Source organism: Carassius gibelio, chromosome A8, assembly GCF_023724105.1.
Source record: "Carassius gibelio isolate Cgi1373 ecotype wild population from Czech Republic chromosome A8, carGib1.2-hapl.c, whole genome shotgun sequence".
NCBI lineage: Eukaryota > Metazoa > Chordata > Actinopteri > Cypriniformes > Cyprinidae > Carassius > Carassius gibelio.
The window spans coordinates 7,588,440-7,616,220 of record NC_068378.1 but is presented as its reverse complement, the minus strand read 5'-3'; the positions used below and the strand labels follow the sequence as shown (position 1 = coordinate 7,616,220).

General features: G+C 37.2%; 1 protein-coding gene across 5 annotated transcripts; it reads left to right on the top strand.

The window, feature by feature from the left end:
• The first annotated feature begins 19 nt into the window (after window positions 1–19).
• On the top strand, window positions 20–18,570 carry LOC128018301 (drebrin-like protein B). Of its 5 annotated transcripts, XM_052603742.1 has the most exons (15): window positions 20–269; window positions 3,393–3,448; window positions 4,114–4,226; window positions 4,517–4,591; window positions 5,250–5,396; window positions 6,699–6,776; window positions 7,402–7,553; window positions 8,025–8,079; window positions 10,432–10,506; window positions 11,147–11,261; window positions 13,090–13,182; window positions 14,965–15,036; window positions 15,229–15,332; window positions 15,608–15,683; window positions 17,502–18,570. In XM_052603742.1, exons 1-15 carry the CDS (start codon window positions 187–189, stop codon window positions 17,636–17,638), a joined length of 1,431 nt encoding a protein of 476 aa, XP_052459702.1. In that variant the 5' UTR covers window positions 20–186; the 3' UTR covers window positions 17,639–18,570. The 5 variants fall into 5 exon arrangements, with proteins under 5 accessions (XP_052459702.1, XP_052459704.1, XP_052459703.1 ...); XM_052603744.1 differs by lacking the exon at window positions 10,432–10,506 and having other exon boundaries at window positions 49–269; XM_052603743.1 differs by lacking the exon at window positions 14,965–15,036 and having other exon boundaries at window positions 50–269.
• The last annotated feature ends 9,211 nt before the right edge of the window (window positions 18,571–27,781 follow it).

Here is a 27,781-nt window from a genome sequence, read left to right as displayed (position 1 = left end):
AATTAATATTCATGAGCCATGCCTTCACCATAGTAGGCTTCGTAATGTCGCTCCAGGGAGGAGTGAGAGCTACGTGGTGTGTCTCTGCGCGCTTCCTGTCTGCGAGAGATCCCCATCTACCCCCGGAGTCCACTGCAGCGTCTGTCTCCGCTGTCGGACGGTCAGAAACCCGCAGATTTGTCCACCATGGCTGTGAACCTGAGTAAAAACGGCCCAGCTCTGACCGCGGCCTACAAGGAGGTGGTGGATGAGAAGTCGGAGACTAACTGGTGAGTAACGTTAGTGCCTCTGTTACACTCACTCACATCCTCGGGTTTAGCCTGTTAGCTGCTCTTTTGGCATTTAAAGCCCTACTTGTGTTTATCACAGCATAGATAATAACGAATGCCCTTTTGGATCAATGCAGTGACCGTTTATGATGTTAGCGAGATCACTGCACTTTATCCGTGTGCCCTCATCCGTTCACAGCTCATGCACAAAAACACTCAATCTTCCAGAAATCATTTCCTCCCAGTAATGCACTGATGCTCTCTGGCCAACGATGAAGGTTTATGTTCAGTTGTGCACATGCTTTGAGCTCAGTGCAGTGTTGCTTTGCAATGCTTGCACATCTGATAAAAGTGGATCTGTTCAGAAGCATCACAACTTTCGGAGAAGATGGGGTTTAAGAAGTGCACTCATGTTGAACCACTCCTACCTCCTTATGTTCCTGTAGTTTCTGTCCATATATGGCTGCTGGGTTGACAACTCCCTGCCTACTGTTTGTGACTCAATTTGATTGTCTTGTACTCAATATAATTGCTCTTTGTAGCCAGAATTTTCCTGCAAGTGTATGAGTGACAAAGACAATTGTATAAAGATCGTTAAGAGACTTCCTCTCCCTCATACGGAAATGATATTAATGTTTGACAGGTTGACACCAGACTAAAGTCCTATAGCTCTGCACTCAGAAGTGTAAGAGTTTCAGGTTCAAGCAGAGGAAATGAGGACGGATTGCTGGGATGCTCTTGAGAGACGACTGTCATGAACACTTCAGAAATGAAGAGTGATTAGAAATGACCTACATTAATTACACTCCTCACCCTACCTAGAGATCTGACTTCATTTGAGAAAAATCACACAAATGCAGACACTCGAGTTTCGCACGTGTAAAAATAACATGTACATTACAATTACAGTATTTTGTGTGTGTGTGTATATATATATATATATATATATTAGTACTCTATTAAGAATCCTGAAAAATGTGTCATGGTTTCCACAAAAAATATTAAGCTGCCTCAACATCAAATTCATTTTTTTTTTTTTCAATATTACTATTTTTGCTGCATTTCTCATTAAGTTAATGCAACCTTTTTGTATTTTGTATTTAATTAACTTTTTATGCTTTAATTTGGTATTTTGTACATTTTTGGCCTCTTAAACATGGACCAGGTCATTTAATTGGCACAAAAGATGGCCATTTGTACATCTGCACATCATATTGTGCCCAAGTGCACATGTATTTACTTATTTATTATTATTATTATTTAAGAAAATTGAGCAAGCCTTATTAACTCTTTTCTGTCATTCAGTTTTATTAATTTATTTACACTTAGGATTTTAAACTCTAAAATTGGACCCATGTTATCCTTATAAATGAAGGCTTTTTATAAAAAAAAAAGGAAAAAGAAAAGTTGAATAATTGGCTTCTCAGCTGGATTATTGATCCTCATCGTTGGTTCTCTCTGGTCTTTATTAATCTGTTATTGGGCTTCTTGAGAGTGGTGTGTACACCGATGGAGGAGTTTATGATGGGCTGCTGCTGCTGCTGCTGAAGGAATTGTCCTGACAGACAAAATGAGTCATTCTAGGTCTCCGGAAGGTACACGCTCAACCTAACATTGCTTATTAAAGAAGCAGCTCTGTATTAACGATTGTGACTTTCATTTCCACATCAAACCACGACCGAGCATGAATGTCACTGGATGATCAGAGCTGTGAGGTCTTCTGGAAATATAACTGCTGCAGTTCTTATTCCTCATTACACACTTCCTGTTTCTGACAGGCAAGAGTCTTCAGTTGACTTGGGCTCTGTGTTTCAGAGAGGAAGTTGACACAGCTTCCGTGCTGTACAAGTGTCTTTGTTTAGTGAGAATCAGAACTAAGTTCACACACACACACACACACAGCGCTAGCTCTATATCTGCTTCATATTACAGACATTTCAGAGGCGTTTCTCACTTTGACATCAGTCAACAACTGTGTATTTTATTATCAGTTATATACTATTGTATTAATATTTTGAATTAGTTGTATTTTTTTTCTTCAGTATTATTAAAATTCAGTTGTTGTTTAATTATTATTATTATTTTGTATGTCTCTATATGTTTTATACATTTTAAGGAATAAATATTTTTTTTTTTGAATTTTTAGTTATTTGAGAGCAATATACATTAAAATTGTCTAAAAATTTGAAATGTTGTCTCGGCAAATAGCTGAAATAAAATGAGTTTTATGTCAGTTTTTTGTATTTTATATTCTATCTTTTTTTTCCAAGTAACACATGTAATTATGGTATTTTTAACTGATATTAAACTTCCTTCCCTGGTAAATGGTCAACTTTATAAATCTACAAAATTACAGAATTTCTTCTTTTTAGGTCTTAAGTTAAATTGATAGTTTATCCAAAAATAAAGTTAACATATTTACTTTCATGTGGTTCCAATCATCTATGAGTTTCTTTTTCTGTGGAAATGTTTTGAGAAATCTCTCAATGTTTTTATTTTTCTTCTCTATTCAGTAAAAGTCAGTGAGCTCTAATATTTGTGATTACTAACATTTTTCTAAATATCTTTTATGTTCTGCAGAAGAAAGAAACTCCTACAGTTGTGGAACGACATGAGGGTAAATAATAATGGCAGAATATTATTTTTTTGTGAACCAGCCAAGACAAGTTAAATATTGGAACCGCAACGTAAACTAATGTCACAACGGTTACTAAACAGATAAGACTGAAGTCTGATTAGGACACAAATCTCATGGGTTTGGTTTCCAGTATAAAAGTATATTTTCAATGCAGTGTAAGTCACTTTGGATTGAAGCATCTGCATAGTGTATGAACTCGAATCTACTGTATGTGTCATACTGAATCTGATACTGTAACAACCTGCTTCCCCTCAGAAAATCACTTTCCTTTCTGGCTAACGTCACAGACCCAATCAGTTCCCAGTGGATAATGTTATTATTTCTCATTGAAAATGCATCAGATTATGGACTCAGTGTTGCCTTTGAACAGTGTTTGATGTTGACTTGAGTTGGAAGGACTGAGCCGTGTTGCCCTCAGTCTTCAGTGACCTGACGGTTTAACACCTCTGTAATGAACGTCTCTCACACGTTTGGTGTTTCCGCAGGGCTCTCTTCACCTATGAGGGAAACACCAATGACATCAGGCTAGCAGAGAAAGGAGGTGGGTTTTCTGATCATGTGCAGACTCATTTAGAGAAGTACAGTCATTTACTCTAGCATCATGCGGTGTGTAAGCAAACCGTGTCAGTGTGCGTCCGTCTTCAGCCTGCAGCCATTGTTTTAAGTGCAGTGTGTTCTTGTATTAAATGCATGAACTGACTGAACCAGTAGACAGTCAAGAACAGGCCGAGATTCATCTAAAGATTTGTCTAGAGTTCTTCCTACATGTGTGAAGAAAATAGAGTTGGCCAACTGTGAATAAACATGGATTTTAACGTGGTAAACCAGTGCTAAAATCACTAATGTGCTGAAACCATGATATGATAAAAGATTCCAATGATAATATTGAGATAAGCCTGGTCTAATGAATACCCTGGCATCTGGATTTTTTACTGGATTCATATTGTTTTATTGATTAATTTTATAAGAATATCTAGTATAAACTTACCTAAAAAGGCTCCTTTTGAGCTTAACAGTCCAAATGTATTAAATGTACACATTAATTTCCTAACAAAAACAGTTTAAAGCAACATCCGTTCAGAAACCCCAAGATCAAAACAAGTCTCAGTTGTCAGCTTTATTGGTTTCTGTGGGATTCTTTAAGGTTCGACTCCAGATCTTGAGTGGATTGCTGACTGCGTGAGTGTGTGTGGTGTGTGATTTCAGAAGGAGGTCTGGAGGAGTTGGTCGAGGAGCTGAGCAGCGGGAAGGTGATGTACGCTTTCTGCCGCGTTAAAGACCCCAACTCTGGCCTTCCCAAATACGTCCTCATCAACTGGGTGAGTTCTGAGCGTCCTGTAGCTCTTATAGCACCGCGGAGATGGGTTTACTGACCCGAAGTCCTTCTGACAAATCCGTTTATGAATCCGTTTAGCTCCTATGCACCAAATCAGTATTTTGTTTCAACATTGTATTTCATTTATTCACTGGATCATCTTAAAAAAAGCTTTACCACTTGGTTATTCGATATATAAACTATTTTTCTTTGAATTTCCAGCAAAAATAACTGTTGTTATACAGTAAATGCCATGACTGTAACGTAAATAGATTTTTTTTTTCTTTTTTTCAGACCGGTGAGGGTGTTAAAGATGCCAGAAAAGGCCAGTGTGCAAATCATGTGAGCTCCATCGCTAACTTTCTTAAGGTACATGAGCTGTTTTATTGTTTTTTTCGATGTGTGAGTATTGTGAAGAGTGTGTATGGTTGTGTGGTCCGTGAACTCTGTCTATGATTCACTGTGCTACGTTGTGCAGGCCAGACTCTCTCAACAGGATATGACATCATGGGCTATATCCAGACACATTTGGTTTGGCTTCATTGGTATTTATGCAGAGTGTGACAACATCCGACCACGAGCCATTACTGTGTCTAAAAAAGAATTACAGCTGGTCCAGATTTAAAGCAGAAATTCACCTTCACATTAAGGGGTGATATTAACCCAATTAAATTGATTAAATTTGACCTTTTATAATGGCTTTTTTTACTTTTTATAAATGTTTATTTGAGCCAATCACTTGCTTGCATCAGACCGATTGGTGTAAAGTGGGAAATGGGTGGAGGCCGCCTCGTCTGATTAGTAAGTGTTTGTATGTCTACGGTAGCTGTGTTTATGATCAGTAAGTCACAGCCAAAGGTTGCTAATAAATGAACTGAAGGAAGTGTGTGTGTGCGTGGGCATGATTCACTAAGAAATCTGTGAATCTCGACGCTTCCTTCCGGCTGATAGTTTCATACGCATGTTTTAAAGGAGGTTTGAGAACATGTTTATGCGTGGGACTAAACTGAGAGTGCTGTGTCTGCAGGGAGCTCACGTGACGATAAACGCCCGGGCGGAGGAGGACGTGGAGCCTGAAGCCATCATGCAGAAAGTGGCCAAAGCCTCAGGAGCCAACTACAGCTTTCACAAAGAGTCCAGTCGCTTCAAAGACAGCGGGCCGCAGGGGCCTGTGGTCAGTTCACAGACACACACACAATTTGCCCACAATGCACCAGAGCAGTGTCCAGTGCCGTTTTTAGTCATTGAACATATATACATTACGGTTCATAAGTTTGAGGTCTGTAATTTTTTTGTTATTGTCATTTCTATTTCTAGACAATATTATGCAGCCCAGTTGTTTTTAACATTGATAAGAAGAAGAAATGTTGTTGTTTTTTAGCAGAAAATCAGCATTTTTTAATGATTTCTGAAGGATCATGTGACTGAAAACTGGAGTAATGATGCTAAAAATAACAGGATAAATTAGATTTTACAATATTAATTAAATTGTGAAAATTTTTCATAATATTAGTTTTTACTGTATTTTTCATCAAATAAATGACGTCTTGGAAAACATAAAAAAAAAAAAACTCAAACCAAACTTTTGACATTGATCTTGCACAGGTAGACTTTAACTGCAATTGATTACAAAATGTATTACGTTCACGTTCCCTATTAGCTCACTGTGGTTAGCTAATCATAACAGAGGTCATTTTCATAAAGAAGTCTTAAAGGTACAGTAGCAAACACAGCCTGTTTAAAACTGGATTTAATAAAGGCTCAGAGAGGAAATAATCATGTAACAAAACACTGATTAAAGCAGTTTTTGATGCAAAATAGTTATCATTAATATTATAAGTTGGTCCATTATTGAGAGTTCACGAGGTGTGCGTGGTCTGATGCATGCACATTTCCTTCAGAAGATGTAATCATCTACTTTGGGTTTTACACTGCTTGTGAAAAAGAATTACTATTTTTTAAATCTTTCTTAAGTGTAGTTAGTGGTCCGCAGCAGAAGGCATCAGACAGGTCTTCTGTGCCAGCATGCTGTTTGTTTATCTCAAACACTTTCAGAGTGCTGTGTCAGGAATTTCACAGGGAATGAGCCAGAATGCTGGGAATGTGGAAACTGAATTAGTGGTTTGGAATCATTTCTCTGCTGGACTCCAAATGTGTCCACACACTGCAGATGAGACATTTGTCTCTAGTACATTGTGAAGGCATAAATGTCATTTTGATGTATGGTTATTTAGTGTTGTGTTTGACTGTTTTCAAGTCTTGTTTTGGTTATAATCAGGCCCACATGGAATCTGCACCCGCAGTAAGCTGTGGGAGATCCTCCGCCCCCTTGCATGGGTGTTTAAGAAATGTTCTGTCTAATTTGCATATGCTTTAAGCTGTAAGAGTGTCATGCTCTCATAATTTCATTTTTAAATCATCACAGGAAATGCAGATGTCTTGGCTTAGTCGTAATTTACTGTTGTTTTCCATACAGGGATCTGTTTACCAGAAGACTAATGCCATGTCTGAAATCAAGAAAACCAACAAAGACAATTTCTGGGCCCAAGCAGAGGTAACACAGCATACTTCAGAGTATCTGCTTGCAAAGTGTTGTGGAGTTTCCTCAAACAAAATAAGCATTTTAATGCAGTTCTCCTTGATTCCCCATAATCCATAACAGTGTTTGAAGGTCCTGTGACTTTCTGGTTTATGGATTATGATTCTGAATAAGGATTAAGGACGAGAACTTAAAATATATTTATTCACAATTTTTACCAGTTAATATATTTTTGAGCTCGGCATAAATCTAAAAATGTAATTTCATAAAATAGGTTTAAAAAATGCTTATGTAGTTCTAAGATTGTTAGTTTAATTATATTTATTTACAGACTGTCTGAGTTCCTCTTAAACCCTCCACCTCCCCCAGCACCACCTGTCTAGATCTGCTACAGGGTTTATGTAGCAGCAGCATTATGTCTTGCATGCTTTCAGCAGCATTTCTGAGGATCTGTTGGCATTAGCAAGTCTATACTTGCTCTGCAGCAGCATTGCACAGCAGATCTAGAGTGCCAAGGCCAAATATATTAACATTGTCTTATACATACCATGTCTAAACTATTGAGTTGTCATGATTGATCGAGTCTACCTTTATATTTGAACTATCTTTGTTTTGTTTAACGCTTTGGTCTCTTGTACAGAAAGACGAGGAGAAGCGTCTTCAGGAGGAGAAGAGAAGGGCAGAAGAAGAGAGACAGCGGCTAGAGAAAGAGACGAAGGCCCGAGATGCTAAGGAGGCGGATTTACGGGAAAAGAGGGCAAAAGAGAGGGCATCGCAGATAGATGAACAGAGGTCAGAAACATTTACACTAATAAACGCCTTGTGCATTGGGCATTACAGGGTTGTCCAACCAGAAATGACAATTCTGTCATCATTTACTCACTCTCTTGTCGCTCCAAACCTGTATGACTTTCTCTGTTCTGTGGAACACTTTTAAAGAATGTTGGTGAACAAACCATTTTGGGTTCCTTCCACTGACAAAAATTGAGTTCACTTGACCTGAAACTGTTTGGTTACCAACATCTGTTTTAAATATCTTCTTTGTGTTCTGCAGAATGACATGAAGGCGAGTAAATGGTGACAAAATGTTCATTTTAGATGGACTATCTGTGAGATCCCAGGGTCAGACTGTCAGTTTATAATTAGATTCTAAAATTCGATTTAAGCCATGCTGCATTTCATTTTATTATTATTATTAATATATATTTTTAATGTTTTAATTTAATTTCAGTTCATTTCAAACATCATGTGTTTGTGTTATAGGATGTACCAGCATCAGCAGGACGTGGACAATCGAGGTCAGCAGAAACAGCAATGGGTGAGAGACACACACACACACACACACAGAGAGACACACACACACACACACACCCCTGCGCAGTTATTTAAGTCCACATATCTCCACTCTGGACATGTTCTGACATGGTTCCTATAGAGAAGCCACATTGTGTTTAACTCCTTCATAGCAGCACAAAAGCCCTTTTATCTCTTTTAAGTTGTGAACATGTTCATGCAAATTGTGTCAAATATTAAAAGACTGTTGAAGGACCATTACCCATCAATTCAAACACATTTTTAGGGAGGAGTTTAGAAGAATTACATACCCTTTGAAAACACTTTTAAATATAAAAATTAAAATCTCATCCACTTTGCAATTTATTGGGCTAGAAATCACCCATTAATACAGGAAGAGAAGGTTTGATCAGTTGTAAAGAGTTTTTTTTACATGTTAATAGCAGATGATTGTGAAATCATGTTGTTTCTTCACTCTCACAAGCAGTCCGAAGCCTCTTAAATATATCTACGTTGATTTAAACACTGACACAGTTCTTCGGTCTCATGTCATATTGCCCAATGCTACAATGTGTACAACAGACTTCCCTTTTTCTAGCACAGTGTGGTTGTCTGAGCCCACTGTTCTTTAATCATCTTCACACTTCTCTCTTCGCATATATAATCTTTAAACCAAATTTCCAAAATAAACTTTCTACAGCCCAGTGAGACACAAATAAGTCTAATATATAAAACTGTCTGTGGTTTCGTATTTAGGCCATATGCACAAGAGACACTGCCACACATGTTCAGCTCACAAGGGACTCGGGGCCCGATCTGCAAGGGCCACAGCTGTTTAGATCCGAGATCGTGGTTGTGGTTACCAGCCCACCTTTACAGCATGCTCTGTGGCTTGGCATCTCAACAGGTTATGATACACGGCCCTCATTTATGAGATCAACCTTGTATTTAAGCAGCTGCCTTCTCAAATGATACTTTATAACTGAACAGTTGGTAGCGATCAACATAGGCAGCAATGCATGTGCATCATACAAGTAACACTCCTCATGAGAAGCGCGCTTAAGACTTGACTCTTGAGACTGGTGTTAGCATGTTGCTAAACTTTCAGTGAAATAAAGTAGTTTGCAACAGTCAGTTCCGGAAGTCATTTTCTCCTTAAGGGAACTGGTTTTTAAGCTAAATAAGAAACCTTTAATGAGATACCTACTGTGAGCTCTGTGGTTAATTGATTGTATTTGCTTTTGTTGAAGCCATCAGCAGCATCCATTATTTCAACGTATTTTTTAAATAGTTGTTTTTCCATGAAATTCATGGTGAAAAACTAAATTACTAAGTCCGTCCAGGATTTTGCTTTTCTGCGTTCGCAGAATTGAACACAAAATCAAGCAAATTCTGCAATATTCGGAGGAGCTACTCGAGATTTTTCTGCATATTTTGGGCCTAGACGCGTCGTGTGACGACATCATTCCCATCAACCGGTTGACTTTATCAGTACTGTCTATATGTTGTGTTAAGCAGGCTTGCCTATTTCATAAACAACCCCAAAATGGATAAAGAGATAGATGAATGGAATGAGTGAAGAAGACACAGAATGAAAATGTAAATTCACTTTCTGACAGTAGGTGGCGCTTTTGTAACAGCAGTAATATAGCAATTTCCAGGGTTACCCACTTAAACACAGCAGGCTGCCCTTTCTGTTTCTGACACTCTCAACAAATATACTAGTTTGTTTTTAACCCGGTAATGCTTGAAATAATTAAATGAGAGTTAATTTTTATTTTATTTTTTTAGACGAAGGAAAAAAAAAATCATATGTGTATTTGTAAAACCACCACAAAAAATGTTTTGGCTGCAAAAATCTGAAGTCCTGCAGAAACCTGGTGGGACCGATCACCCATGATTCTGCAAAAAATAAATACATAATAAACCTCAGCCAATTAAAGAAAATATAAACAAGCAAATCTCACCTGCTATGTAGTTCCATGTGTATTCTGCAATAAACAGAAAATGTTGTTTCACAATAAATCCTTAACGGATTTAAAAAATAATAGTTTTATATTTCTTTTTCATTTTGCAATGTTTCATGGGATTGTAATTATTTTACCTCATTAAGTATTTTGTGTGTGTGTGTGATTTGGCTTGGTTCGTGACTTCTAGTGCAATAACGAAGACTTTTTTTAAATTCCCAATTTAAAAAAAAAAACAATCAGAAAAATTATTTTAGTACCAGGGCCACTTCTTTCACTTCTGCTCTAGAATTTGGCTGAAAGAAGGCGGCATAAACAAATATGCCTTAAAATATACCTTAAAATGCAGCTAACTGGGTTTTGTAATAAAACAAAGTGTGTGAGAGTCAAAGTGTGCTGATGTCCATCAGGAGGAGGAGGAGGAGGAGAGGAAGCAGGCAGCACAGAAACCCTTTAGACGCGGAGAGTCGGTGGAAAAAGCCAATGTGAGTGAGAGGAAGCATCAAACATCTCCTTTGGCCCTGGACAGCAGGACTCTCCAAACTTTCGAACTGTTTTCTTCCTACAGTGTGGCAGTGTCCTCTGATGCTGACTCAGATTTTCTTTCTTTCTCTTCCCCTTCTCTGTCTGACTCAACGTGCCTTACTTGGTAAACCACCATGGCTCACATCAGTGTCTGTTTTATCACTCTAACAAAATCCTATGAGCAGGCTTTTTCCAATTTTTTTTTCTTTTCTTTTTTTTTCTGGCATAATCCCAGTTTATAAACCTGATTCCTGTTCCTAAAGCTGTTCCAGTCATGAATGCTGATTTATCAAGATTCATGAAGTATGAAGTAGTAGTACCAAAATGCCAAAACCGTATTAGTCTCAGAAGCATGCATGATGCAATGTTAACATCCCTTACATGATCCATGCCCTTTTATCAGTATTATCAGCATGCATACAGTGGGATGGATATGCAGTTTGTGATTCAGCCTTATAGTTCTGCGGTTCTGTTTTTTTCCTCTTTCAGTGTAACCACTTACTTTGTATCTCTGGCTCTTCTATTGTGTAAAGACTCTTTGTACTGCCATAAGGGTTATCCGTCGTGATGGCTACTTTAATGTTTGTGTATCTGTAACAGGAAGCCGCGTCTCTCGTCTCTCAGCGCTCCGTTAATCCCAGAGAAATGTTCAAACAGCGGGAGATGGGCATCAGCTCTGCTAACACAGACAATACTCAGTCCAGTCCAAAACCAGGTAACCGTTCATCTGGACGTACTCTGTGTCCCTCACAAACACTCACTATACCAGTCAAACCACAATATGTCTTATTATTAATACATATATATATATATAAGACATAAACCCAAAACTTTTGAACAGTAGTGTATATAAACAGCAATGTATAAACCTAATATATATATATATATATATATATTATTATAATGTATAAAATATAGGTTCATACATTACTGTTTATATACACTACTGTTCAGAAGTTTTGGGTCAGTAAGATTTTTAATTCTTTCATTTTTTTTTTTTTTAAATAAATTAATGCATTAATAAAAATCCAGCTTTGCCATCATAAATTTATTTTAAATACATTAGAAAAGAAAACTGTTTTTAATTGTATTAATATATATATATATATATATATATATATATATATATATATATATTGCCCTTCATTAGAATTGGAACAGTAAAGACAAAATAGCTTTCTCTACTGTGAAGTCAAGACATTATATGATTAAAAGATGAATGTGTGAAAGCTACAAAATGTCACATTTTATTATTATAAAATGTGACATTCAGTAGTTTTGTCTTTATATTAATCTTTTAATCATATTTACTGATTTATTTACTCCAGAACAATTTTGTCTTTACTGTTCCAATACTTATGGAGGGCACTGTATACATGTGTGGCTTGACACAAAGAATGCGACAGCTGAAACCCATGTCTTGCATACGTCTGTGTGTAGTGGTTCTTGAAGCACTGGCTCCAGCTGCAATCCACCCTTTGTGAATCTCCCCCACATTTTTAAATGGTTTTGTGTCACAATCTTCTCCAGGGTGTGGTTATCCCTATTGCTTGTACACTTTTTTTCTACCACATCTTTTCCTTCCCTTCACCTCTCTATTAATGTGCTTGGACACAGAGCTCTGTGAACAGCCAGCCTCTTTTGCAATTACCTTTTTTGTCTTGCCCTCCTTGTGCAAGGTGTCAAAGGTCGTCTTTTGGACAACTGTCAAGTCAGCAGTCTTCCCCATGATTGTGTAGCCTACAGAACTAGACTGAGAGTCAATTTAAAGCCATTTGCAGGTGTTTTAAGGTCATTAGCTGATGAGAGAGTTGCACCATGTGTCTTCAATATTGAACCTTTTCACAATATTCGAATTTTCTGAGATACTGAATTTGGGATTTTCCTTAGTTGTCAGTTATAAACATCAAAATTAAAAGAAATAAACATTTGAAATATATCCGTCTTTGTGTAATGAATAAATATAATATACAAGTTTCACTTTTTGAATGGTTACTTTTTGATGATATTCTAATTATATGACCAGCACCTGTATGTAAAATATTTACCAGTATAAATTAGTGGTTATCATTCAGGATAATAAATAACAAATATAGTCTGATCCCAAGTTTGCATATTAGCAGTATCCCGATGAGATCTCTACAAGCACTATTTACGCTATAGGAAGTGTTTTATTTAAATGCCACAGTATTTGCATTCTATAATAAGCTTCCCCTTTTGTTATGTGGGTCACGTTTCATGTAGTGAAATAACTGAATGTGTTCAAACACGTTTAAGGAATGGCCTTGTCTGTGGCCTTGTATTTTCCTGGGCAGGCAGTGACTAACTTCTGAACGTTCAGCATTTTGTGGTATTTCCCATCCTCCCATCATTCTCTGGGCATCTCAGCCCTGTCCGTCCATCTGAAATGTGAAACTGTCATTAAACGGCCTGCAGTTCTTCTGTCTAAAACAATGTTTGTGGTCTGTTCTGCTGTGTATAACTCCGTCAGCCATCTGTCAGCTTGGGTTTCTCTCTTTGTCGTTCTCTGTTTTATGTCTCAGGGCGGTTGAACAGCCCTTTTCTGTCCAAGCAGTCATGTGACCCAGAGCCATTTCGCTCTCCCGTGCTTCAAGCCTCACCTATACAAGCCAGAGGTACACAAACACGCACCTTATCATTCCTTCCTTATCGCTCACTTGGAGAGGTTTGGTGTGTTGTCCATCTCTTTCACTCTCTACCTCTTTGTGTGGATTTTCATGCATCTCAACTAACATCTAACCACTCGCACTTTCCTCACGCTTTGTTGTAAAATTCTACCGTGCACCTCAAAATAAACGAGATTTCCAGGATGCTGTGTGAGAGTTTGTGAACACCTCACCGTGTGTTTGCTTTGTGCACTTAAAGGAATAGTTCACCTAAAAATGAAAAATCTGTTAACATTTATTGTAACTATCCAGGCCACTCTTTGCAATGTAATGACGGACTGAGGAATCCAAGCTTCAGAAACACGATAAAAGGATCATAAAAGTAGTTTGTTCAAATAAGCTAAATCCAGTCTTGAACAGATTGAGGTCATTAAAGGTGGGGTAAGTGATTTTTCAAAAACGCTTTAGAAAATTGATTCGGGCCGACTAGCAAAACAAACATGTAGCCAATCAGCAGTAAGGGGCGTGTCTACTCGTGATGTGGCGGAGAGAGCGTTTAGTGCACAGTACGGACATTAACTGAGCCGAGCGACAGAAAGCTAGAGATGGTGGATTAAAAAAAAACGAGGAATGCATTTGTGTTACAAAAGAAGGCTTAAGGCAAGAGGTAGGACCCGTGTGAATATCAGATCAGCTTTCCAGCGCTGAAGAAAACTCCAGGAGCGGAAGGCCTGCGATCAGACGCCGAGGTTGCTTCGTTTCTTCTCGATAGGTGATAACACTCTGTCTGCCCTGCAACAACTAAAGTCTGTCTAGTACACTGGATGCGACAGATGCGGGCATTGAAAATCATTTGAAATTTGTGTCAATACGTCATAAATCGAAAGCAGCAGCAGTTTTCACGTCCGGTATAGACAGTGTAACATTGGTTTTGCATTGTTTCACAGATCTAATCGTTGCCAGGGATGCATTTGTATGTGTGGGGCGAAGCTATCAAAATAGGGGCGAGAACCTATTGGGGTAGGGGTGTTTGTTTTGGTGATTTCAAATGTCAACACTGGCTACCAGAAATATCTAACCCCACCTTTAAGATTAAGAAGATAAGGGAGTTATTGAATGAGCGAGTCACCAAATCATTCAGCTTAAAGAATTAATTGTTCATGTGTTGGGCATCGCTACTTTTCTCAAGTCATATGACCCATTTTTATGATGCTTTTATTTTGCATTTTTGTTATTTTGGAGCTGGCCTAGAAATTCTTTAGCATTTCTCCTTTTGTGTTGCATGGAAGAAAAAGTCATTCAGGTTTGGAATGACACGAGGGTGAGTAAATGTTTTTTTTTTTTTTTTTTGGTGAACTGTCTCTTTAAATGGATTAATCGGCTCAAACTAAGGCTGGACATTATCATGGTACACTAGTGTTCAAAAGTTTGGGGTCGGTACGATAAAAAAAAAAAATGCTCACCAAGACAAAAAAAAGAAAAGAAAAACAGTAATTTTGGATATTTTATTAACAATTTAAATTTCTTTACAATCACTTTTGGTCAATTTAATGCATATTTGCTGCATAATAAAAAAAAAAAAAAAGACTGACCCTAAACTACTGAATTCCCATCAAAAAAACTATATAGTGATATATATAGATACTGTCAAATAAAATCACTCATAGCGTGATATATTTCGGTCATGGAGCTCTCAAACTCAGAATACAAATCCAGTTCTCCCAGTGTGTGCTCGTTACCATGCATGTGTGTTTCCACGCATATATGTGTGTGTGTGTGTGTTTTGAGTAGAACCCAGTTTTGAAGAACAACCCAGATCTCATTATGTGGAACCCGAGCCAGAACCCGAGCCAGAGTATGAAGGTGGGATTCACACACATCAGCTCCTGTCATGTGTTTTGTTACATTCTCCCATCTCCCTGTCACATTCTCATCATCAGGCCCATATTTGAGTCAGTCAGTCCACTGATTGTCAGCACCACCTTGTGGAGAAGCTGTGCTCTCACAGGACCCGTCGCAAATAATTTCTCTGCCTTGTTTTCATTCATGTCCCAGATGTAGAAGCAGTCGCTGATAACTATGAAGTGCCCGTAGAAGAAAAGCAGCCACAATATGAGGCGGTGGTGGAACAAGACACCGTGTATGAGGAACCAGCACAGGTACGATCCTCACTGCAGGAACAAACTAGTTAGGACAGCCAAAATCATCTCTAAAGAGCTTTTGAGTGGACGATATTCAGTGTACTGCAGTTTGAGTCATTGTTATTTTTCGGTAAAGATGTATATTTTAAGTATATAGATGAGCTCAAACTAAAATATATGAACCAAAAGCCACAAACCTTTCAAATCATGGGGTGTTTAAAGTTAAAAGCATCCATTTTTTGTATTGCATGGTGTCTTGTGGTGACGTAAGGTGATTTGTGAATGTTTCGTAGGTGGAGGAGCAGAACACGTATGAGACGACCGATGATCGTGGTGTCTGTGCCAGGGCTCTGTACGACTACCAGGCTGGTGAGTATTGATTAAACATGATCATGTGTTATGAATATACAGTGCATAGACAATCACATTCCTGTCCCACAGTTCTCTTCGGCATTTGTATTAATTCTCCTAATACTTAAAATCATTACATCATGAATTCTCAGTCATGCTTTTAAGAAAATCTGATGGAAATAAATTTACGCTTACGTTTTTTTTTTTTTTTTTCATCTGTTTTTGTTTCAATCAAAAGATGCATATTCCAGCTCTTTTTGGAATTGGATTTTTATTATGTTAGTATGCTGTATTAACGTTACTGGTTAGCATGTGTACTTCTGGTTACAAGTTTGACTCTCTACCATTAGGCCACAAATGCCCCCAGAATTAACATCAGAAAAGGTCAAATTCTTGGTGTATTGACTTTATTGCAAGACTGTGGCATTTTCTTAACTTAATCACTGCAAATCTGGTTTGTTCAGCTCATTTGTTTAAATATTTTTCTACCTTCCCGTGGTATCAGAATTATCATAAATTCAAGTTTTCTAGTCGTAAATTGGACATGAATGGCGTCTCACGTCGTATTTAAAAAACGGGACTCTTAGATCTTTTTGATACTGGAGTTTCCAAGTTAGGCGGGCCTTAAAGGGATAGTTCACCCAAAAATGCCGAAAATTACCCCATGATTTACTCACCCTCAAAGCGTAGGTGTATATGACTTTCTACTTTCCGACAAATACAGTCAGAGTTATATTTAAAAATGCCCTGGGTCTACCAAGATTTATAATGGCAGTGAATGGGTGTAGAGATTTTGAAACCCAAAAAGGGCATCCATCCATCATGAAAAGTGCTCCACACAGCTCCGAGGGGGTTAATAAAGGCCTTCTGAATCTGTATTTAAAAAATCTGTATTTAAAACTTTATAAACCATAATCTCTAGCTTTCTCTAACTAGCATGTTCACGAGAGAGTGGTGTTCGGTTCTCAACAGCCATTCACCATCATTATAAAGCTTGGAAGAACCAGGACATTATTTAATATAACTCTGACTGTATTCGCCTGGAAGAAGAAAGTCATATACACCTATGATGGCTTGAGGGCGAGTAAATTAAGGGGTGTATTTACCAGAGGTGGACAGAAGTGAAGTATTTTAACTCTGCAGTCAAATACTTTTGAGGTGTCAGTAATTTATCAGTGTTTTTCTTTAGAAAACCTTAATTCAAAGCATAATAATTTACTTTTTACTGCACTACATTTCATATTAAATATAATTCAATACTTAATTACATTAGAAATCTTTTAGTTTCTGACTAATGTAATTCAAAGGTTTACTTGAGTACAAGAAAGTACTACATTTTTTTAATGTTCTTACGTATTAAAGGTACAAACAGCCACAAAAAAAACATTTTTAATTTGTGAAATGCAGTGCGGTAAAAAGTATGACATTATGCTTTTTTCCAAAGAAAAACACTCTGATAAACTACAGATACTTCTTAAATTTACTTGAGTAAAGTAAAAACACTTCTCTACTGTCCACCTCTGATATTTACACACATAAATTATCTTTTGATGCAAATTGTATTAAAAACTGTGAAAATGCAGGAAATGTCCGACAAAATGTGAAGCCTGTATTAAATCTATAGTATATTGGTTTTAACCTTTTTTTTATCATGTAAACTCTGGTATGCGTACAGTTTCCGTCGCACGAATCTAATCATCAGCACACTCAGCAGCTCTTATAAGTGCACCGACTGATTTTTCTAGTCACACTAAGTTTTTGTGTCAAAACGGAAGTACAGTTTGGCCTTTTTCTGTCATTTTAGTCTTTGAGTCTGTAATCTGATCTGCTTTTCAGCTGATGACACGGAGATCTCGTTTGACCCAGATGACATCATCGCCGGCATCGAGATGATTGATGAAGGCTGGTGGCGAGGGTACAGTCCGGACGGACATTTCGGGATGTTCCCTGCAAACTACGTGGAACTTATCTAACGGCGCTCGACATCTCCCCCTCCCTCTCGAGAATCAGACTGAATTCATTTTAGATTTACATCTCTGGTATATTTGATTGAAAAGACTAAAACTTAAATCATGGACCAAAAGAGTGATGATCATGTGACCAGGGATATTTCATACTGTATTGGTAGATTTCTGCTGTTAATTTGATAAAACAATCGAGTATGTTGGCAGAAGGCCCAAAAACGACGCCTAAAATTGCTGTTAGTGCAGGAATCCTGGGAATTTTCATGTTGAATAAATGCTGCGGTGACATGGAAATATCATTTTGAGACGAAACCTTTTCTCAGTGAACATTTCAGTGCTAGTTCCAATATTGTTCCAGAGATGTTTGTAGTGATCTGTCCCGTTTTTGCCTTCTTTTCTCCACGAGACTGAGTGTGACTGCCTTGCTTTCTTGAGGAATAGCGCTGATGTTTTGCCGAGATGTTTTGAAGTTTGTCGTGTTTAAAATCCAGAAAGCAGCTTTATATTATGGTTCTTGATATCCTTTTAGGCTTGCAGCGAGAAGAGTGGGAAGTAACTTTGCTTTCGCAGCTTTACCCGTCCGCTCAGAGATGTGGAGAATATTAATACTGTGATTTTTAGGTTTCAGGGAACCATCTTTCTTTCATCATTTCGCCTTTGGGTCCCAGGTGGGATCTGGATTGTGTTTAGACCCTTGCATTTTTACCGTTCGTAAACTTTACTGTCAGTGTTGTGCCAATATGAGAGCGAGGGGAGAAGCGTTTTTGAGGAAATGTTCGAGGTTTTATTTGTAACAAACCCGTGTGGAAAAACATCAAATGTCAAAAGTCATTCAGCAGTGCCGTAGTCCCTCTCAAGAGCTCATTGTGAATATCTAACAAGACTGGAAAAACCTTGTAACATCAATTAAAAGAATAAATAAAGAGATTTAAGAGTGAAAAGTTGTTGTGTGGGTTTATTTGATCTTCTTCATATGCAAAATATACGATATACGAGGCATATATTCTAGATGCTGTGTTTTCAGATACACAACTGTTCAAACGATTTTTGAAAGAAATGAATCCTTTTAAATGCTTTATATTGGTCAACAGTGACTGTAAACATTTAAAAAGTTACAAAAGAATGTTAAATGTTTTCAAATAAATGCTGTTCCTTTGAACTTTCCATTCATCAAGGAATGCATCGAAAGTATTAGTCTACAAAAATATCATTGGTAATAATAATGTAGTTTTTTCGCAGCAAATCAGCATTTTAGATTAATTTCTGAAGGATCATGTGACGCTGAAGACAGGAGTAATGATGCTGAAAATTCAGCTGCGCATCACAGGATTAAATTACATTTTAACATATTAAAAAAATAATAATAATGGTATAATTTCACAATAGTATTCCCTTTTATACTGTTTTGGATCAAATAAATGCAGTCTTGCTGAGGATAAAATACTTATTTCAGAAAAACAAAACAAAAAATTATTTCCATATTGTAGTGCCCCCAAATGTTAGGATAATAGTGGAAATCGATTTGCATGGGAATGTAACTCATTGAACGGTTTTACAGATTTTGCATACCTAAAAATAGCTAACTGATAGCACTTGTGTTTACTCTTAAAAGGGTAGCTCACCCAAACATGAGATTCTATCATCATCATCACCCTCACGTTGTTCCAAACCCACAAGACTTTCTTTTGTTCCGTGGAACACAAAAGCAGTTGCTTTAATTAATGCACTAATTAAAAGGTATTAATATGATTGTTCTTTTCCATGCAGTTTCAGTGAATGGGAAGGAACGCTTTCAAGCTTCAGAAAGCAGAAATAATGAGTGAACCATAACCATCAAATACAATTTAGTCATTTAGTCAACTCTGATACACATCTTCCAGGTCTTTAAATTTGATAATGAAGGTCATTTAGTTTTCTGTGAAGACAAACAGAACTCTGGAAATGAATCAATCTCAGTTCTAAAAATGGAACTTCAGCTCACTTGTTTTGGAATGTGACAGCTGGTGATGAAAACCGTGATCACGATTCATATTTCATATTGAGGAATCCGATGTAAACAAACACACTGTTACCAGGGAGTGTTTTTCTCACCGGTTTCCTACAACAAAACACACAATTCTAGTAGAGACCTGTGACCTGCGTGTCACACTCACCGGGTTTCCTGGAATAAACCAAATCAACATGGCCGTTGGGGGATTTTTTTTTTTCTTTCTTTCTTTAGCTTGATCACCCCCAGTTTCATTTTCAGAAGAAGAGAGACTGTACTTTTCCCCCCTTCTTCAGAGATCACAATCGTCTTGTTTTTTAACTGAAAGTCTAACCGATGTTTCAGATAACATTTCACCTATCCGTTATTAGTTTTTCCATCCATATTACCTTCTATCCCATATCAGATCTAATATAACTCTGAGATCTGATATTTGCCAAGAAGTAACTGTGATGTATTTTAGCACAATATTTACTTATTTGAAAAGGGAAGTAAGAAATGTCTTGACGGAAAATATCAACTCACTTCTGCAAAAAGGGCAGTGGAAGTCCTTGCTGACCCACAGATAATGTTGGGAGTGAATGGGTGTCAGCTATATTTCCATCTGAGCACAGCTTTTTCTTTATATAAACATGAATAGATTTTACACATTTTTAAGAAAAAAAAAAAAAAAATCTCCTTACTGTAAAAGTTACAATATTTTTACAAGAATGTGCAATTCGTTACTTTTATAACTTGAATTCTGTTTGAAAGTGCATTGGCTGATTTAAGGGAATGTGTATGAGTTTGTTTTGTGTTCGTGTTGAATTTTGGGAAATTTCTGATTTCTGAGAATTTTTTTTTTATTTCGTGCTGAGAGAGGCGATTGTGTATGTCCCATGAGACCTTGCAAACAAATTTGTTCTCTGAACTGGAAGACTTAGTCAATGTAAAACTCTTGACTGCAGTAATGTAACTTCTGAATCGAGTCACACAAACCACACGTAACATGAGTGTGTTGATGCATTACTCATTTGATTCCTAACATGAGCGTTATGATCTCTAGCCAATATCAGAAAACCCTAGTGGCATCATACCATCGATAGTCTAATATCCTACATATGGGCATGTTCTCAGAGGTGAAGTGTGCCTATATAAGGGAATAATTCATAGCACATACTTTAGGCATTACCAACATTTCTGTGCAGACAATTATGATCCATATAAATATTCATATGTATTAATGTAGACTAATATAGAAATTGGTATCACTCAACTTAATCATACATGAATATTTATTGTTTTTGTCTGCACTGTGATTGAAAAGTTCATATTTTTTAGGCTACATTATAAAGCCAGATCATTCATTATTAAAAGGAGAAATTATATGAAAATGAACAATCTGGTTATTTACCTTAATGAAGCTGCAAACAGTGAAATATTAATATATCAGAATGCTCCCTCTCAGTTTTACAAGTAAACCTTGCAAAAGAAGGTCTAATTTCCCCCAAAAAATATTAAACAAAATTTATTTGATTTGTACATTTATTTTACTTTTTTGATTCAGTAAAATCTTTTTAAGACCTTTAAGACTTTTGATTTCATAATTAAAATATTTTCACCACCATTACTCTATAATATATATATATATATATATATATATATATATATATATATATATATAGCAATGCTATTACAATTTTCAAAAAATAAATACATCAATTGCTTTCATGATATAACAATAATTTACAAGTTACATAGTATTTTACTTATATGAGTATGAAACTTTTTTTTTTAAATGTGAAAATAGATTTAAAAATATATTTAAAAAAAATAGTAAAGCAAAATATTATCCATTTTTTCTGTTTTAAATTTTTAATTTCTAGGTGAAATAATATGACCCAGACATGTTCTTGACCAGTTTTGTGAAATTCCTCCAGCATTGCATGTGAATCTAAAGGCCTATTTTAAATAACAGCCCCTTTCATCATATTTTTCATCTTCTTCATCATCTCTCTTTTTCATCTGCAGGTGAACTTTATTATTCTGTAAATGATTAAAATCAGATCAACGTCTGCTAGAGGAATCTGTTCCCAGGAGAATGAGTCAAATCAGCCTCCGCTCTGGATCAATATGACCAACCCATCACACTTCTTGTTAACTCTTAACGTCTGTTTTCTGCTCGAGTGCCCCTCCACATCTCATTCTTTGCTGTTACTCCTCTTTTTGACTCTCACTCTGTCTCTCTCTGACATGAATAAAGGGGGAATTACTGTTGTCTTTAAATCTCTGATCTTCCGCTCTCCATCAAAGCTCTGACTGGAGTGTTTTTTCACTGACTCAACGGAGTAAGCGTTCATCTCAAACGTTCTTCTCTCATTACACTCTCATCTTCCTACTCAACGTTTAACCTACAGGTTTAGATTCTAGTCACCATTCGTATAAAGTTCAATACCCCTCCATGCGTTCAAATACTGAAGGCTGTCCTGACACTGTATTACTATGGTACATATGGTAGATCTGGACAGCGATGAGAGGTTTGGGTTTGTTCGCTGTCTGACTTGGCTGAGTGCTTCACCATGAGGAGATGTTAGTCAAGCCGATCCGCTATACTGTGTAAAACTGTGTCGCTGAATGAGAAAATATTTCCAAACTAGATTTTTCCATTTTCTGACGAGAGTGTGAATGGTGCTTCCCCTGCAGAACTTGTTGTGGAGGGTAGTACTATACTGTTGTTAGGGAGTTGGGTGGTTTCCAGGGCATTGCTATCCGGTTTCTAGGGTGTTCTGTGTGATTGCCAGGGAATTACTATGCAATCTGTGTTCTAGATGGTTGCCAAGGTTAGGTGGTCACTACAGTGTTCTGGGTTGTTGCCAAGGTTTCACTATGCAAATGCTAGAATATTCTAGATGGTTGCCTGGTTGACGTGGTCGCTAGACTGTCCTAAATGATTGCCAGGCTCATGTGATCACTGAAGTGTTCTGGGTGGTTGCCAAATATTGCTACATGATATCTGGAGTGTTCTAAATAGTTGTCACGGTTATGTGATCTTGGAGTGTTCTTGGTTGCCCAGGCATTGCTACTCAATATCTAGAGTGTAGAATCTAGATAGAAAGTGAAAGTGAAGTGACACTCAGCCAAGTATGGTGACCCATACTCAGAATTTGTGCTCTGCATTTAACCCATCCGAAGTGCACACACACAGAGTAGTGAACACACACACACACTGTGAGCACACACCCAGAGCAGTGGACAGCCATTTATGCTGCGGCGCCCGGGGAGCAGTTGGGGGTTCAATGCCTTGCTCAAGGGCACCTAAGCCATGGTATTGAAGGTGGAGAGAGAACTGTACATGCACTCCCCCCACCCACAATTCCGTCTGGCCTGAGACTAGAACTCACAACCCTTCGATTGGGAGTCCAACTCTCTAACCATTAGGCCACGACTTCCCTGTCACTGGAGATTGCTGGGTGGTTGCCAAAGCATTGCCAGGCGTAATGTAGTGTTCTAGATGTTTCCCAGGATAATGCAAACTAGATGGTTCCCAGGGTTACGTACAGTAATCTCTATAGTGTTGTAGGTGCTTCCCATGGTTTTGTTAACTCTAGAGTGTTCTAGATGGTTCCCAGGGTTATGTACAGTAGGGCCGTGCAAAAAATCGAATGTGATTTTCATGCGCATCTCATCAGTAAGACGCTCCTGTAATTAGAGGTATATCTCCAGCACGTGCGTTCAGATCAGGGTTGCCAGGTTCCTGGAATTAAAATATAAGTTTTTTGGCAGGGTTGCCTTGGTAAAATTAGCATTTTAGGGGCTAAATATCATGTTATTGGTATTGTCACTTCAACCCCCAATATGAAAAACAACCACAGACTTGGCAACACTGGTTCAGGTGGAGCAGCAGTTACTACACAGAGCCTGCGATTTTAAAATTGATTTTGTGTAGATTGTCAGTGAATTACGGCTCTGTGTAGTAAATGCCAACCAGTGTTGCCAAGTCTGTGGTTGTTTTTCATGTCCGCGAATTTTACCAAGGCAACCCTGCCAAAAAGCGTATATTTTAATCCCAGGAAGCCTTTTTTATCGGGGAACCTCCTTGAAACGCAATTGGACTAGTTTTGAGAAGCAACTGGGCAAGATTTTTTGTGAAAACCTGGCAACCCTGATCTAAATGCCCGTGCTGGAGATATACTTCTAATTACAGGTTTTACTGATGAGATGCGCATGAAAATCGCATTCGATTTTTTCGCACAGCCCTAATGTACAGTAATCTCTATAGTGTTCTAGATGGTTCCCAGGGTTATGTACAGTAATCTCTATAGTGTTCTAGATGGTTCCCAGGGTTATGTACAGTAATCTCTATAGTGTTCTAGATGGTTCCCAGGGTTATGTACAGTAATCTCTATAGTGTTCTAGATGGTTCCCAGGGTTATGTACAGTAATCTCTAGAGTGTTCTAGATGGTTCCCAGGGTTATGAAAATTCTGGAGTGTTCTGTGTGGTTGCCAAGGCATTGCTATGCAATCTCTGGAGTGTTCTAAATGGTTGCCAGGGTTTTGTTATCACTGGAGTGTTCTGGGTGGTTGTCAGGGCATTACCACGTGATATCTAGATTGTTCTAGATAGTTCCCAGGGATATGCAAAGTGTTCTAAATGGTTGCATTGGTTAGAATCTAGATAGTTGTCAGGGTTATGCGATCTCTAGAGTGTTCTGGGTGGTTGCCAAGGTTTTGCTATTGTTCTAGAGAGTTGCTAAGGTTATGAGATTGCTAAAGTGTTCTAGGGCTGGGCAGTTTCAGTCCTGCAGAGTTTAGGTCCAGCCCTAATCAAACACACCTGCCTGTAGCTTTCTAGTGATCTTGAAGCCATTTGTTAGCTAGTTCAGGTGTGTTTGATTACGGTTGGAGCTAAACTCTGCAGGACAGTGGCCCTCCGGGACCGGTGCTGCTATGCAGTTACTTGAGTTTTCTAGGTGGTTTTGATTGTAAAACTGGACAGTTTTGATGAGATTCTGGTCCATTTGATGAGATTTTGCCTTTTTAATCACCAAATTAAATTTATAAATTTGGTCACTTATCAACATAACAGCAAATGTTTCCTCAATAAGCTGCACAATTAAGCTATTATGTTTGAGATAGGAACTGTGCTGGTAAAGGATTTTTCATTTACTCTATAAGCAAAACAAATTGTGATGCTTGACAGCAATCACTTATAACCAACATTTACTAACATAATGGACACCATATTAATATAATCAACAGCAAACAGTGTAATATTTGCATGCTTTATCAGTTAATTTGATGGCAAAGTAGTCAAGCAGCAGCTATGACAAGCACCTAAGCTATTGTGAAACTCGGGTGTGATCTCTGACTGAGTAAAACCGGAACCTCTCAAATCGAAGATGAAAACACAAGTCATAAACTCCCTAATTTCCATTTCATCTGATATCAACATAAGCAATTTCATACTCCCCAAAAGAAATCATCTTGGAGAGTTGTAATATACACCGGATTATCGTGCACAGGCTGAGGTACTGTATTTACGCTTTTACTCCCAATAACAGGGAGGACGGATGTTTTGTCTAATATTTCACCTGAGAAACTCCCTCAGAGCGATTGGCTCTGGGCTGAAAACTGTTATTGTGACATTTAAAGGTTAAATATGGTTAAATGTCAGGGACTCTGCGAGCAGGTGAGAGAGGCCCCATCCATAAACGACACATCCGAAACTTCGACAGCAAGACTAGTTCATGACCGCTCTAAAGATATCATGCCAGTACATAACATCTGTCAGCTTCAAAACAAAGACACATTTTCATGATGGGGTTTTCCGGTGTTCTTTTTTATAGTTCATGTTAAATATGTACAAAACACCCGCACTATATAATCATGGTCAATTAATAACAAAACAGTGGCTGTAATAGCAGTGTTTTGCATTTATCGGGGCATTTCCCAACATTTTGACATTAAATTATATGTCAGTAGCGACTTGCTTGAAACACAACGTTCCTGAGTCTTTTATTATTATTTTAACAACAGTCACATGTGCTTAAAGCCCCTTTAAATCTTAAGTCACTGTGAGTCCTGTAGTCAAGTCTTCTAGTGCAGCCCACAAGCTAAACCATATAAAACCATGCCTCTTTGCTGAAATAAAAAGAGAGAGAGAGAAAATGTTAATTATTAAGTATTTTTTAATCTTGTAGCAATAAACAGTAAATAAACAGCAACATATAAATGCATTAATTAATAATTATATAGTATACATTTAATTAATAATAAATAAATGAATGAATAAATATATAATACCAAAGGCTAGTTTGTCGTTAACAGAGTTAACTTATATTTCCAATTAACTGAGAGAAAGATTAACATCATTTTTTTCCTACAATAACTTGGTTATTAGGACAGTCATCCTTATGTGTTTAAATATAGCTTTAGTGTTGTATTAATATTATAATATTTAATATATATTAACAAATCAGTTTTCTAGTAATAATTAGTAGTTCTAATAAATATAGGGAATTTTTAAGACTGAAGTATTAAAAAAGTTCTATGATGTTGAAATAAATTTGCAGATTATTTGAATAATTGTTGCAACAGTAATTTAGTGTAACATGTCCTGATGAAGTGTGTCCATCATAACCTAAGGTAAAAACTATTAAATGCATTTTGTTTAATAGCTGCTACTCATCATACTTTACTTTTCGCTTTGCACTTCATAAAAAAAAATCTGTTGTAGAAACACACCCATAAATTGCTATTAAATTTCACAAACAATTAACATAATTAAAGTAACGCTATTTTGAAGTATAAAAAATTCAGATGTTACAGTTGTTGTGTTCTTTTTTATTTCCATCACTCCTCATGTGCACACCTTTTGTTATGCTAAAATATAGTTGTCCCCTTTTTACAGTTTTTGAGGTTTTGCATAGCGCAGTACATCTGTCCTGGTTATCATTTTCATAACAAATACAAAGGGGAAAAACTGAGAACTGTACTTTCACCGGTGCTCTTCTGTGTTAGGGCAAACCCCTTTTTCTGATACATTTCCAGTATGTGTCTGATGACAGGTTTTGAATCCATGTAAGGGTTTTAAACTACAGACACTTGTGTGGAGTTTTAGAAAAACTTTTTTTTTTTTTTTTTAAATATCTTATTTTAAAGAAATAGTTCACCCAAAAATTAACATTTTCTTTCTTTACATTTACTCCCTCTGGCCATCCGAGATGTAGATGGTTCTTTCTTCACCTGAGAAGATTTGGATAAATTTAGCATCGCATCACTTGCTCACCATTGGATCCACAGTGAATGGGTGCCGTCAGAATGAGAGTCCAAACAGCTGATAAAAACATCATATATATATCCTTGATTTGTGCATATACTCAAGCAATACTTTTTTTTTCCACTGGACAAAGCAATGTTATGGACAGAGGACTTGTATTTTAGACGAAAGCAACAGTTCAAAGTTAAAAACATCTCAACGACTGATTTGTTTCTTACAAACATGCAGCTTTTTACTTCACAAGACGTTAACTGATGGACTGGAGATGTGTGGATTATTGTGGTGTTCATTCTGACGGCACCCATTCACTGTAGAGGATCCAATGGTGAGCAAGTGATGCAATGCTAAATTTCTCCAAATCTGTTCTGATGAATAATCAAACTCATCTAAATCTTCCTTGAGCTTAGGGTGAGACCATTTTCAGCAAATTTTCATTTTTGAGTGAACTAATTTAATAAATGCAGTCCACTAATAGTGTAGCATTCGTTGTTGTTGTTGTTGTTGTTTTTACTTAAATTTTACTAACGCAAATTGACAAAATCATTGGATTCACAACTGGAAATTATGAGTCATGTGTTTCAAACTATTTAGGTTCAAAATGTGTATTGCAGAGGAATTGATGCCATAATTGAGGCACAGTATGAATTTATATAAATCACTGTCACACATTAAATATCAAAACGCTTTATTTTGTCCTTGTAGTTACATCATCGTCATTTTAAACGTGTAAATAATTCATTTATCGTCCATATCATAAAATTGAAACTCTGAGGGAAGATTAAAGACTCAGTACAAAACTGCAGTTAGACATACTGAAAACGTATTAACGGAAACATGCACACGAAGTCTGTAAACGAAAAAAAAAAAAAAACAGTCGCTGAAGAAGACTCAGAGTCCCATGGTTCC